The 15440-nt window shown below is 47.5% G+C and overlaps 2 protein-coding genes across 3 annotated transcripts in view; both read left to right on the top strand.

Annotated features, from left to right (window-relative positions):
• Positions 1-15440, top strand: part of LOC146174041 (uncharacterized) — a 264164-nt gene that overhangs the window by 120129 nt on the left and 128595 nt on the right. The window lies entirely within an intron of this gene.
• The window catches only part of LOC146174045 (uncharacterized), a 66529-nt gene that overhangs the window by 31982 nt on the left and 19107 nt on the right, over positions 1-15440 (top strand). Inside the window, exon 4 of the mRNA XM_084584254.1 lies at positions 14076-14257. Within this exon, the coding sequence (XP_084440380.1) occupies positions 14076-14257 (182 nt within the window). The remainder of the gene's footprint in view (positions 1-14075; positions 14258-15440) is intronic.

The raw sequence follows: 15440 nt of genomic DNA, 5'->3' as shown, positions 1-15440 counted from the left end.
AGTCCGTCTGCCATGATGTTGATGGCATCTTGGTTGCTCGTTTGGGGCGCGACGTATACACCAGAGACGACCAAGTCGAGAGCCGGGATCTCTACGCAGAGAGCTTCTCCTCGCTGCATCGGCACCGCCGGCGTCAGGACCTTAGCTCGTAGGGGGTCTCTGACGTAGATCGCCACCCCGGCATTTCTGGTTTGGTCGGGTCGTTTCGCAGCACCAACCAGGGTGAAGCCTTTAATCGTCTCCGGAGTGTCATTGTCCGCCCCGGTTTCTGAAAACACCAGCGCATGCGCAGACATGAGCATTGCATCCGAGGTGATTTCGCAGTTGTGCAAGAGCAGCGATCTAACGTTTATAGTAGTTATGGTGACCGCGCTCTTCTCCACTAGCCTTTCGCAGCGGCTAAAGGACGTTTCCAGAGGGTGCTGCTCTAAGCGTTCAAACTCTGCTTTAAGTGCCCTGTTGGGGTTTGGGCCTCTATGCGTGAACTTGTGGCAGCCGTCCTTGTTGGTGAAGTAGAGGCCTTCCAGGCTCGTGGCTCTGCTAAGGGCCACATAGACCAGCTTTTGGGGGTGGTTGGCCGCATACTCGTAGACGACCGCGTCGAAGGTTCCTCCCTGGGATTTGTGAATCGTCATCGCGTTTGCGGGTACCAGGGGGAACTGGGTGCGTTTCACCAACATGTGTTTCAGCAGTTTTCCCTTCAGCTGGAATTGCATGGACATGAGGTCGATGGGTATCCAGGCATTCATGTTTCGTCTGTAGCTGCGCTGGGCCAGCTTTGCCTTGGCCAAGATTCCAACTCCAGGGGGGCAGCGCAGCCAGCTCGGCAGGGCTCTCCCTGTGCATCTTACTCGATGAGCTTCAGTTTCTCGACCATTCCATTTACCAGGCCATCGGTTATGTCTATGTTCTTTAGAAGCATGTACGGTTTCTCTGCGCACAGGGCAATGGTCGCGGGTAAATTCCCAGTCTCGACTCGGCCGGACGTTTCCAGCGCTCTGGCCGCCGCGTCCTTTTCGTCCTGGGACCTGTACCCGGTTATGAAATCTCTGGCCGGGTGGTCTACCTTTCTTGGGAGCGCTTTGCGATCTTGATGTTGTAGGCATCGACGTCCGCATTTCTGTAGTAGAGCCGCACGGCTTCGGAGCGACTTCCCGCCTCTTCCGCGTCGACGAATCTGGACTCGAGGAGCGCCACTTCAAAGTCCTCCAGCACGGCGCCGTCTCCGATCTTGGTTAGAAGGTTCGAGAAGACCACGTCGCTCTGGCGGACAACTTGAGTTAGGGGGAAGTATTCGAGGGTATGCCATGCCATGACCTCGGTGCTGAACACGGCTCCATTGGACTTGGGTCGCTTGTACACCTCAGACGCTCTAACGGGTGGAAGTTGCCTCATGTTTCCACACAGGATGACGTCGAAGCCCCCGAAGGGCTCTGTCATCCTGTCGGCTCTGATTTGGCAGAGCCTTCGGTCGACCTGCCGGAGCAAATCAGAGGAGAGCATGCTGACCTCGTCGATGATTACGCATCTCACTCCATTGAAGAGGGTTCTGAACGTGTTTAGGTCGGCCGCGGAGAGACCTTTGTCCTCGCGGGTGTTGGACATGACCATCTTGAAGGCCGAGTGAACGGTCACTCCGTTTAGGGCGACCGCGGCCTTGCCAGTCGCGGCGCAGGCGACGTAGGCGTTAACCCCCGAGATCTCGGCGTCTCCGTAACCGATCTTCTTGCTTCTGCAGTATCTGTTGTAGACGTCCATGATGAGGTGGAGGGTGAAGGTCTTGCCGCAGCCGGCCGGACCGGTGAAGAAAATTCGGAGGGGCTCGGAGTCTTCGGTCGTGAGACTATGAATCACTTCCTCGATTAATATGCGCTGCCGGTGGTTAGTTATCCTCATCTTTGCATAGAAGTCTTCCAGCGGCATGCAGTCTTCCCGCTTCTTCACGGCGGGGCAGTTCGAGGCGACCTAGGCGCTCGCGACCGCGTTCTCGGGCATGATATTGGTGTTGTCGTTCTCGACCACGACTTTGGCCCGAGTCGCGCCTCTATCCTCTCCTTCCGCTGCGGCCACCGCGCGCTCGCCGTCCTCTATTCCCATGCTCTCGTTGATGTTTTTGACGTATTCCAAAAGTTCGGCACTGGTTACGCCGCTATTGAACTTCTCCTTGACCTCCGTGAGTCTCTCCTTGTTTTCGTTGAAGATGGTCTCGAGCTTGTTGCGATCTAGAAACTCGTTTTCCCTCCTAAAGGGCACGTACAGCATCACGTGCTCCCTCTTGTAGTTGACGACGTCGTTGATGCCGTAGTCGCGGCATCGGAGGATCGCCCTCTTCGTGCGCTTAGTCAGCTTGCCTTTCGAGCTGTATCCGGTCATGAATTTGGCCAGCGTGAGGTCTTCCAGCTCGGGAGGGCGTTCTTCGTACTTGTCGATAGCGCTCTTCCGCCAAATGTCTGTGCTGGTCGCTTCGAGGTGTTCCCTGTCCATTTCGTCCTTCGTCTTCTTGCTGCGAATCCGCTCTTCGGGCCACACCGTGTTCACGAAGATGACGTCCGTGCTGGTTTCGCTCATGTGGAACTTCAGCAACACCCAGGCCGCTTCTTGTGCGGACATTTCAATTCCGTTCAGGATGCGCACGCCGAGTTTGCGTAGGGCCAGCTCGTACGTCAGCTTGTTCTCCGAGTCTTCGTCGAAGATGGCCCGGAGGGCTCGATTGAGGGAAGAGACGCCACGATTGGACTTGTTTACGTACTCGACCACGTAGGCGGCACAGGCGTACACGTCCAGGATTATCTGCAGGTCCATGTTCGAGTTGAGGACGTAGCCAATCCACGGGTTGAATGCGTTGACGTTGCATTGGTCCAGGTCTCGCTTGAGCATCAGGGTGGGCCTCGTAAGGCCAGCTCGGATCACCATCTGGTAGTGCCCAAAGTCGCGGATGTCGTGCTGTTCCCATATGTATTCAAACGACGCGTAAATCGTCTGTTGCAAGACGTTGTGCAGAGCATCCCTCGTCGCCTTGAGGTTTTCATAGTGCTTGGCGCCCTCGGTGTCTTCTTCCTTTTTGGTCGAAGCCAGTGGAGTAAACACCACGGTGCAAGGCATCGGCCACAAGGGGAAGTTGAAGCGACACGTCTTCCTCGATCCCTTGTAGCACGTGTGGGTGTGCTCGTGGCGTTGGCACCTGGGCCTGGCCAAGGCCTAGTTATTCAGGGACTGGATGCGTTCGGGCTAAGCAACCGTCTCGGGCATCCCGCCGTTCTCCACCTCTTCATTAGGCGCGTTAGCAAGCCAGAGGCGAATGTGTGCGTGAGCACTGCCTCGGTGTTGGAATTCGATGCGTTTGAAGTATTCGACAACGTGATTTGGCCGGAAGGGGCTTATGCGTTTGTTGCAAAGTATCTGCATGATTACTCTGACCATAGGTTCAAAGTAGATGGCGCAAACCATCGGGTCCTCGTTCACCAGGACGGCTGCGTAGTACCTGTCCATCTCCTCTTCGTCGTAGTCGACTTCGTCCTTTGCAACCTTTAGTTTCTTCAGGAGCTTCAGGAGGTCGGACCAATGCATCTCCGAGGCCGAGAGGGTAAGAAACGCCGCGGGCTTGTCCAATTGGCGTATCATGGCAAAGAGCTCGCCCCTGCGGGTGTGCCAGTATTGTACGTTATTAGGCACGCCCTTCATAAATCCCAGGTCTCGTTCTACCAGGTTCTGGACCTTTTCGGGATTCTCCACGTCCTCTCTCGTCAACGCCTGCAATCCGGGGGCGTTCTTGAAGAATGCCTTCATGTTGTCGCCGACGCGATAGCGTATCACCTTCGCGCCCATGTAGAGGACGTGATCCGGTAGCGCTCCTCGTCTGTCGCTACGGCGAATTTTCGACGCGGCCATCGAGGTGACGCTCGGTCTCGCTTGATGTATCGGGGGTGGCCGAGATAGATCTGCGGGAAGGAGAGCTCTTCTGCTTGGGTGACATAGAGAATTCTGATCGGCCTCTGCCCTTCCCTGGAAGCCATCGTCACGGTGTGGTTTAGCATCTCGTCCTCGTCGAACATCGGGGTGCGCTGGTCCATCATCAGGGCGGCCGCGTCGATCATCGGGCTGTCTTCGTCTTCTGCGCCGTCGTCGCAATCCTCGAGGACCGCCCCGGTGTTTTGTTCGGCCTCGGCGATCATCTCCATGACTCTATCGATGTCGAACGTGATGCCGTAGTGCCGGTACAGCGGGGAGTCTTGCAGGACCTTGATCCACGGCAGTAGCACCTCGCGGGAGACCTCGTCGGCCAAGTAGACGCCCTTATCGATGCGGCGCCTCTTGATGTTCACTAGGATCTGGTGTTGGTCGTCCACGTTTCTCGGCAGTTGCTTGAGCATTGCGTCCGTGCTCACCGGCACGTTCACGATGGGGCCCTTGATGCCGCACTGGCCGTTCTTCCAGTTCATAAGCCTTCGGATCTGAACGAAGGGTATGCGTGGAGACTCGAGTCTCTCGGCGACCGGGTTTAGGTGCGGCAGCCCATTTGGCATCGGCGGGTACTTCTAACCGTTGGACGTGCTGTAGAAGGAAATCTTTTGCTTTCTGAGGCTGCCCTTACACGTGTTGCAAACCACGGCTCCGGCCAACTGATTATCGGTCCACTCTGGAAATGCTTGGCACAGCGTGGGGAACATCGCGGGAGTCACCGGCGTAAGCTTTTCTTTGTGCCATAGGCGGGCGCCCACCGAACATGCATAACCAAACGGATTGTTGGTGAAGCGCTTGGCAAACTCACGTGTTGCGGCATCAAACTCGGCCACTCTTGTGGCGTGCTCCCTGCGGCGCTCTTCAGCAATCTCCTCGCTGGTTTGTCGTTGCTGTAGCTGACGCATGGCCGCCTCTTCGATGCGTCGCCTCTTCCGATTTTCCTTCTCCGTTTCTCGTCTGGGCCGCTCCTTTTCTAGGCGCTGCTCTCGTTCTTCGGGAGTTTCTAAAGCACGCTTCTGTCGGTTGGGAACATTTCTCCCTTCCTGTCTCAGTCGTTCCTTTTCGAGTCGCTGTTGTCGCTCTTCGATGGTTTCCACGGCACGTCTCTGTCGTTTACTGGCATTCCAGCGCTCCGAACTGGTAGAAATGCTGACGGAGTCGCCGATTCCGCTAGTTGAATCACTGGTTGAGGCTTCACTTACACCCTCGGAGCGTTGTCGTCGAGCCGCATATTAAGCGCGCCGCTTAGCTAGGCGTTCTTCGCGTTCTTCATCGGTTTCCGTAGCACGCTGCAGCCTTCGTTTTGCATTCCTATTATTAACGTCCTTAGCGTTTGGAGGCATCTTGACCGCATACACGCCCGGCGCAAAGACGCTGGCGCGGTTGCGGGCACAGAGACTGACGCGACGGCGGGCGCGCGCCACTTCATCCGTGGCGTGACGTCACATATCACGTGATGCAGCGATGGTGGCGCCGCCGCCACGTCGCCCGCGACGGCATGAACGGAAGCGTGGAGGCCGACGGCACGATATGAGGCCCCATCACGTGTGACGTCTGACGGCGCGATATGAGGCCCCATCTGCAGCCGGTGTGACATCATCACGTGACGTCACATCATGTGATCTCACTTCAAGGTCAATGGTGGCCACCGCCGAGAGGCGACCGACGGCGCGATACGAGGCCCCATCTGCAGCCGGTGTGACGTCATCACGTGACGTCTGTCACGTGACCCCACTTCAGGGTCAATGGTGGCCCCCGCCGGGCGTCGCGCGAAGGCCCGAAACCTACGTTAATATGCTTCGCATAAAAAATACTTTGTGCTACGCTTTAAGTCAACCCCTAAGTTTAAGAGTGGCACACAGGCACGCGATAATAAAGTGCTAACAAGGAAATTTCACCTGAATCCCTCCATAGGCAGTTATATTATTGATCTTGTACCCTTCTGGTTAACATCACGTGACGTTTAAAAGCAGCCAATCTGGTGGTATAACCTTCGATGCGGAAGTAATTATATTATTACTGCCTTCCTCATCATCATCATGACCAGATTGACTATACCCACTGCAGGGCGAAGGCCTCTCCCATATATTCTTCCAATTAACCCGGTCCTGTGCTAGCGGAATCCACTTGACCGCTGCGAACTTCATAACCTCATCCGCCCACATAACTTTATGCCACTCCCTGCTATGCTTTCATTTCCTTGGAATCCAGTTTGTTACCCTAAGTGACCATACGTTATCCTTTCTTTGCACTACATGTCCTGCCTATGCCCATTTCTTCTTCTTGATTTACACTAGAATGTCAGTGACTAGAGTTATTTCTCTGACCCATCCTGCATGTTCCCTATCTCTAAACGTTATCCCTAACATTTTTCTTTGCATAGCCCTCTGCGTTGTTCTCAGCTTAAGTAGGACCCTCTTTGTTAGCCTCAACGCTTCAGCCCCATAGCTAAGGACAGGTAAGATGCAGCTGTTGTATACCTTCCTCTTGAGCGATACCGGTAAGCTGCTAGTCGTAATCTGGAAGTGCTTGCCAAATGCGCTCCATTCCAATCTTACTTTCCTTGTTGTTTCCTTTTCATGGTCCGGATCTGCGGTTACTATCTCTCCTAAGTATACATATTCGCCTACTACTTCCAATGCTTCGCTACCTAACGTATACTGCTGTTCCTTCCCTAGGCTGTTGAACATTGCCTTAGTCTTCTGCATATTGATTTTCAAGCCTACCTTTCTACTTTTTTCTGTCGAGGTCATCAATTATTCTTGCAGTCCATCTCCAGAGCTACTTAGCAAGGCAATGTCATCAGCAAATCGCAGAATACTGAGGTATTCTCCATCTACTCTTATCCCTAACTACTCCCATTCCAAGTCTCTGTATACTTCTTGTATGCAAGCTGTGAATAGTACTGAGGAGATCATGTCTCCTTGCCTAACACCTTTCTTTATGGGAATTTTGTTACTTTCTTTAGGCAGAACTATGGTTGCTGTGCAGCCACTATATATATATATATATTTCAGCACTTTCACGTACGGCTCGTATACACCCTGATTTGGCATTGCCTGCATTACCGCCGAGTTTCTAACTGAGTCAAATGTTTTTACGTAATCAATGAATGCTACGTATAAGGGCTGGTTATATTCCGAGCATTTTTATATCACCTGATTGATGATATGAATATGATCGATAGTTGAGTAACTTTCCAAAACCTTGCTTTATATTTTGCTTGGTTGCAGTTTGAAGCTGTATTGATTCTATTAGCAATTGCCTTGGTAAATACCTTATACGTAACGACAGTAACGACAGCCTCGGGAAGGAACAGCAATTTACATTAGGTAGCGAAGTACTTGAAGTAGTAGGCGAATTTGTCTACTTAGGACAGGTAGTAACCGCAGATCCGGACCATGAAAAGGAAATAACAAGAAGAATAAGATTGGGATGGAGCGCATTTGGCAAGCACTCGAAGATTATGTCTAGCAGCTTACCGGTATCGCTAAAGAGGAAAGTGTATAACAGTTGCATCTTACCTGTACTCACCCATGGCGCTGAAACGTGGAGGCTAACCAAGAGAGTTCTACTTAAGTTGAGGACAACCCAGAGGGCTATGGAACGAAAAATGGTAGGGGTAACATTAAGGGATAGGAAGCGTGCAGAGTGGGTCAGCGAAATAACTCAAGTTACCGACATTCTAGTGAAAATTAAGAAGAAGAAATGGATATGGGCAGGACATGTAGTGCGAAGAGAGGATAACCGATGGTCGCTTAGGGTAACAAACTGGATTCCAAGGGAAGGAAAGCGTAGCAGGGGCGGTAAAAAATTAGGCGGGCGGATTAGATTAAGAAGTTCGCAGGGGTCAGGTGGATGCAGCTAGCACAGAACCGGGTTAAGTGGAGAAATATGGGAGAGGCCTTCGCCCTGCAGTGGGTATAGTCAGTCTGATTATGATGATGATGATGATGATGATGATGATGATGATGATGATGAAGCCGATTGGTCTGTAAAGATTCAAGTCTTTAGCGTCCCCTTTCTCATGAATTAAGATAATGTTTGCGTTCTTCCATTGTTCCGGTGCCGTCGATGATACCAGGCTTTGCGTATACAGGGTGGCCAATTTTTCTAGCACGATAGCCCCCCCCCCCCATCCTTCAACGAATCTATAGTTACCTGATCCTCTCCACCTGCTTTCCCCCTCTTCATAGTTTCTAATGCTTTCTTACCTTCGTCCTTCGTCACTGGCAGAACGTCTGACTTCATTTCCCTGCCGCCAATCACATTATTGTCCTGACTTCTTTGGCTACTGTAGATATCAGTATAGAACTCCTCGGCTAGCTGCTTTGACTAACTTGTTCATATTCAAGATGACATTGCCCGCTTTGTCCCTTAGCCCATACATCTCATTTTTGCCTATGCCCAATTTTTTCTTCATCGCTCTAGGCTTTCCCCCGCTCTTTAAAGCATGCTAAATTTTCTCCCTGTTATACTTTCTTATATCGGCCACTTTGAGCTTATCGATTAGTTTTGATATCTCTGCCAATTCTGTCTGGTCTTTTGGATTGGAGGCTTTCATACTTTGTAGTTTCGTAATCAAATATTTCGTCTTCTTGGACAGCTTACCGGATTCCTCTTAAAAAATTCCACCTCCTATACTTCTACAGCGCACACAGTATCAATATTTATGAAATTATTGTTCATTGCTTCAAGACTAACTTCGTCATCCTCTATTAGAGCTAAATATCTATCTATAACGAGATCCTGAACTCTTCTGCCCTCCCCTTCACCGCTAATGCACTTATGAACTTGTTTTTTACTAATCTGTTCTGTTCCTTTTTTAGATTTAGAGTAATTCCAGCCATTACCATCCTTTTGTCACTGCATCGCACGTTCCCAATTACCTCTATGTCCGGCATAATGGCGCTGTTATAACAAGTTATGAAGTCAATTTCATTTTTAGTCTTCCCGTTATGGCGTTTCCATGTCCATTTCCGCTTCTTCCGTTTACTAAAGAAGTATTCATGATTCTTACGTTATTGCGCTTTGAAAACTCAACTAGGAACTCCCCCCGGCTATTCCTAGAACCAATGCCATAGTCACCTACTGCCTGGTCTCCTGCATACTTTTTCCCTACCTTGGCTTTGAAATGGCCTATTAGTACAGTATACTGCGTCTTTCCTTTCCACATTGCCAATTCTACATCTTCATAGAAGTCTTCAACTACATCTTGGTGCGTAGGCACGTACAACCTTCAGGTTATGCCGCTTATTAAGTTTAATTATGAGGCCTGCCACCCTCTCATTAATGCTATAGAATTCCTCTATATTACCAGCTATATATTTATTGACAAGAAAAACCTAACCCTAGTTCTCGCTTTTCGGGTAAACCTCGATAACACAGTACATGCGCGTCCATCAGCACAATATATACCTCATTCGGCCTCCTGACCTCACTAAGCTCTATGACATCCCATTGCATACCCTCTAGTTCCTCTAACAGCACTGCAAAACTAGTTTCACCGGCTAGGGTTCTAGCCTTAAACATTGTCAGAGTCAGTTTCCAATGCCGGCCTGTCCAGCGGAGCCAGAGATTCTTAGCGCCCCCCGCTGTGTCACAGGTCTGACCGCCGCCGTGGTACGTTGCTCCGCAGCCGCTGGTGACTGACGCCAGAGGTTTTGTGGGACTAATCATGGGAGGTTGTGGCCTATTACTGCACCAGGGTGGCCAATTCCTGTTCTGGTGAGGGAGTGCGTTGCCGGAGGTGTTCATCGGCATCAGGTCGCACTCCAAACCTGTTTGCGCAATTCCATCGACACGCGGATTTTTTTTCTTTTTTAATCCGGTGGGGAATTGCGCGGCATCGGGATTACTGCCCTCTCAAATAACACTGCACCCTTCGCGAGGCTAAATGTTCTCGTGAAGTGCAAATATTCTCTATAAAAAATAATTCCGGGCATTTGTTGAGGATTCCAAATAACTTCAGGGAATTTTCTGAATAAACCGGGTCTACTTGGTGTCCTTTTCCTGCACGAGAAGATAGTAACAGAATATTTTCTGAACACTGGTCCATAAAAATGGCGCCCTTAATATTTTGAAGCAGACTAAGGGTATTGATGGTTTTATAATCATTAAGTTCTAAAGCTTCCTTTTTTAGGAAGGTAACGGTCAAGAATTGCTGGTGTGTCTCAGTTCAGTCGTTCAGTCGTGTCCGACTCTTCGTGACCCTATGGACCATGTCACGCCACGCTTTCCGGTCTCTCACTATCTTCCTAACATCACGTAACTTCATCTGCAGTGCCTCGAGGATGCCATCTAACCACCGCGTTCGCTGCCTACCCCTTCTCCGGCGACCCTCAACCTTCCCCAACATCAAATCTTTCTCCAGCGACTCCTCTCTTCTGATCAGATGACCAAAGTAGCTGAGCTTTAACTTTGGAATTTGACCCTCCAATGACCAGTCAGGGTTTATGGTCGACAATATCAACTGATTTGATCTTCTGGCAGTCCAAAGGACTCCCAAGAGTCTTCGCCAGCACCACAATTCAAAGGCGTCAATTCTTCGGTGGTCCGCAGGGGTCGTAATTTTACTCCGACTGATCTGGAACAATGCTAATCCTCAGCAGCTGGGCTTTCACGGCTAATAAGAAAATTGCGCAGCATAGGGCGGTTATAGCACGGCATATTCAGGCGAAAGCCTTTAATGCCTCATCATTGTCAGCAGGTTCTGTCGGCAGAGGCTTTCGGCAAAGCTTGTCTGTGGAGGGTGTAAAACTTTCGAGGTAAGTAGTTAAAAATATATAAAGAAACCTTGTCTCCACCGGGAATCGACCCTCCGTCTTTTGGATCCCGAGCCGATCGCTTGACGCTACGCTCCGGAGTTTTTTTTTTCTTTATTGCCTGGCTTTTGCATACGACGTACGTGAAACTCCGATCAAAACATGACACACAAGGCAATATACCTGAATGAATGTCATGATCAGCCAGCGTTAAGCTGACCTCGTCACATTAAAACCCCAGAGCCATTCGGGAGGTTCTGCAGAGACTTTTTGGATGGCAGTAAACTACTGCATACTCTCGCTTCCCGCTCCAGATCGTAAAAGGTTTATCATAGTTTCCCTTGTCTATCGTGAGGATAGCGGGATTCCGCTGTCCTCACTACGCCTTTAATTTCTTGCAAACGAATGATAGAACGCCTGTGCACTTTGATGTGTTCAATGGAGTGCTGGTTGTCTTCGACAAGCGGCGCAACAGAGACAGACAGACAGACAGGTAAATAGATAGATAGATAGATAGATAGATAGATAGATAGATAGATAGATAGATAGATAGATAGATAGATAGATAGATAGATAGATAGATAGATAGATAGATAGATAGATAGATAGATAGATAGATAGATAGATAGATAGATAGATAGATAGATAGATAGATAGATAGATAGATAGATAGATAGATAGATAGATAGATAGATAGATAGATAGATAGATAGATAGATAGATAGATAGATAGATAGATAGATAGATAGATAGATAGATAGATAGATAGATAGATAGATAGATAGATAGAAAGACAGACAGACAGACAGACAGACAGACAGACAGACAGACAGACAGACAGATAGATAGATAGATAGATAGATAGATAGATAGATAGATAGATAGATAGATAGATAGATAGATAGATAGATAGATAGATAGATAGATAGATAGATAGATAGATAGATAGATAGATAGATAGATAGATAGATAGATAGATAGATAGATAGATAGATAGATAGATAGATAGATAGATAGATAGATAGATAGATAGATAGATAGATAGATAGATAGATAGATAGATAGATAGATAGATAGATAGATAGATAGATAGATAGATAGATAGATAGATAGATAGATAGATAGATAGATAGATAGATAGATAGATAGATAGATAGATAGATAGATAGATAGATAGATAGATAGATAGATAGATAGATAGATAGATAGATAGATAGATAGATAGATAGATAGATAGATAGATAGATAGATAGATAGATAGATAGATAGATAGATAGATAGATAGATAGATAGATAGATAGATAGATAGATAGATAGATAGATAGATAGATAGATAGATAGATAGATAGATAGATAGATAGATAGATAGATAGATAGATAGATAGATAGATAGATAGATAGATAGATAGATAGATAGATAGATAGATAGATAGATAGATAGATAGATAGATAGATGATAGACAGACAGACAGACAGACAGACAGACGGACAGACGGACGGACGGACGGACGGACGGACGTCCGGATGGACGGACCGACAGACAGACAGACAGACAGGCAGGCAGGCAGACGGACGGACGGACGGACGGACAGGTAGGTAGGTTGTGACGGGCAGACAGACAGACAGACCGACAGGTAGGTAGGTTGTGAACTGCGCAGCACGAAGCTGCCACCTCAGTGTCAGCCTAGTCTACTTGGGTGATAGGCACTGGCTGCTTTCGCACTCCCAAAACATGCCCAACGGATCTTCAAACGGTCATTGCGGCAGAACCATTTGTCACAGGGCGTTCCGGAAGGTGTCAAAGATTTGTTGTTTTGAGTTGTATACATTGCTGTATAAATGTAGCACGCGGCCTTAATTTCGGATGTAACAAAAAAGTATACCGCATATGTAGAAAGTGAGTATACAACACGTGATGCGATTATAAAAAAATGATATGCCAAATTAGTATAGACACAAATCACAACGTTCTGCATCTTGCATCCGAATAGATGGTGTTGCACGTAGTCTGCTCCGGCCGGGTGGGTTTATAAAACCATTCCTTCGCTGGATGATCGATAATCTATCGCAGCCAAAGCGTCGGACCGTATTATTTCTTCTTTCACTACACAACAATTGTAAATATATAATGAGCCTAATTGTCTGCTTTTCGAAGAATGTCGTTATTATGTAGCTTACAGCTGTCGCCCGTTAATAAGTACAGGGATTATGAACGATGCACCCTTAATGGTGCGCACACTCCCAGAAACTCTTAGAGTGAGTGGGTGTAGCTGTTCCCGTCGCAAAGGAGATGCCCTCGTTTTGGTGGCCAGCTCAGTCGGAAGTCAACTACCTTCTAGTGACAGAAGGTGGTGACCGTTTGGTGCCCAGCTTTTGCTGGTTCAAGCTAGAGTAAGGGTCGGAGTCAGAAGTAATAAACAAAACAAACTTTATACACAGCAAGAGACGATGCAGAGAAATACACACGCTCACCTAAAGTATACAGACGAGAGGTTCACATAAAACAACGCTAACCATGCAACTAAAGAGGTATTCAATAACACAGAGGCTTACGACACAGAACAATACACGACAGAGTCAAATCAGCAACCACCAAATTGTTCACAGGGTACTGCTGCAGTCCGACGCCTCGAGAGTCACGATGTGGCCGCCATGTAAGGCGAGTGCCGCTCCATCGCAGGTATTTGGGCTTGCCAGCGGCGGGTGGTCCCCGGGAGGCCAGCTGAAGCACTTGCGAATATGCCGCAATCACTGACTCACTACACAAGCGACGCGGCCTCCATAAATAGGGCGGGCCGCGTCTGTCTGTTAAGACGCGCCAAGGCTAGCGCGCACAGACAGCTTCGCTTGATGAAGCGTTTCCTTTTCCTCCCATCGAGCCGCACGTCGTCATTGGTCAGGTGCCGTCGAACGTTCTAGAGAGGCTGGCATCTTCCGGACTCATGAATCACCGTCATCGCCGGGTGATGAGAAAGAGGGTGACGCCGTCGCCTACAAAGCTACGTGCTCTCTCGCGCGGGGAAGCTCACTTTTTCGAAAAAGACGTAGATTTTTCGGTGCGACGCCGCGCGGGCTTCGCGCAGTGCCGGCTTAACAATGTGCCCCGATTTCGGGACAGCCGCTTGTACGTGATTGAAGCGCCGCTCGATGAAGAATGGAAAGCACCTTCACCTTGCTGAATGCTTCTGTCACAAAACAAGCTTTGTCACAGTGGCTGTTACGCTTAAAATTTTAATTTTGCCGCAGGGGATCAAAATTATGGCATTCTTGCAGCGGAAATATTTCATTGTGGTCTTCAATTTGCATTTTGCTGTATTTAATTTTGCAATTTTCGTCCTGGCATCTTCGCAGTGCCGTCCAGGAGGTCCCTGGGATCAATGCCCCGTCGGATGTGGATGCTACGGGGAACAAGGAAGCCGGTGGTACGGAGTGTGTTTCAGTCGTGATGGTCCATACCCTCCTGGCGTCAATCCAAAGTTCATTGGACCTATACACAGAAGCCAGTGGTCTAAAAGAAGAAGCGCCACTCCGAAGTAAGTATATGCTTAAAATGCACCCCAGATGTTAATATATATATGTACAAATTACCCTTGGGAGTAATATACTATATTATTGGGAGTCTATATCTGAAGTGATAGATAGATAGATAGATAGATAGATAGATAGATAGATAGATAGATAGATAGATAGATAGATAGATAGATAGATAGATAGATAGATAGATAGATAGATAGATAGATAGATAGATAGATAGATAGATAGATAGATAGATAGATAGATAGATAGATAGATAGATAGATAGATAGATAGATAGATAGATAGATAGATAGATAGATAGATAGATAGATAGATAGATAGATAGATAGATAGATAGATAGATAGATAGATAGATAGATAGACAGACAGACAGACAGACAGACAGACAGACAGACAGACAGACAGACAGACAGACAGACAGACAGACAGACAGACAGACAGACAGACAGACAGACAGACAGACAGACAGACAGACACAGACAGACAGACAGACAGACAGACAGACAGACAGACAGATAGATAGATAGATAGATAGATAGATAGATAGATAGATAGATAGATAGATAGATAGATAGATAGATAGATAGATAGATAGATAGATAGATAGATAGATAGATAGATAGATAGATAGATAGATAGATAGATAGATAGATAGATAGATAGATAGATAGATAGATAGATAGATAGATAGATAGATAGATAGATAGATAGATAGATAGATAGATAGATAGATAGATAGATAGATAGATAGATAGATAGATAGATAGATAGATAGATAGATAGATAGATAGATAGATAGATAGATAGATAGATAGATAGATAGATAGATAGATAGATAGATAGATAGATAGATAGATAGATAGATAGATAGATAGATAGATAGATAGATAGATAGATAGATAGATAGATAGATAGATAGATAGATAGATAGATAGATAGATAGATAGATAGATAGATAGATAGATAGATAGATAGATAGATAGATAGATAGATAGATAGATAGATAGATAGATAGATAGATAGATAGATAGATAGATAGATAGATAGATAGATAGATAGATAGATAGATAGATAGATAGATAGATAGATAGATAGATAGATAGATAGATAGATAGATAGATAGATAGATAGATAGATAGATAGATAGATAGATAGATAGATAGATAGATAGATAGATAG

This window comes from Amblyomma maculatum, chromosome 11 (assembly GCF_055883805.1).
Source record: "Amblyomma maculatum isolate TAMU_Amacu chromosome 11, ASM5588380v1, whole genome shotgun sequence".
Taxonomy (NCBI): domain Eukaryota; kingdom Metazoa; phylum Arthropoda; class Arachnida; order Ixodida; family Ixodidae; genus Amblyomma; species Amblyomma maculatum.
The sequence above is the reverse complement of the archived record's forward strand: the minus strand, read 5'-3'. Positions and strand labels throughout refer to the sequence as shown.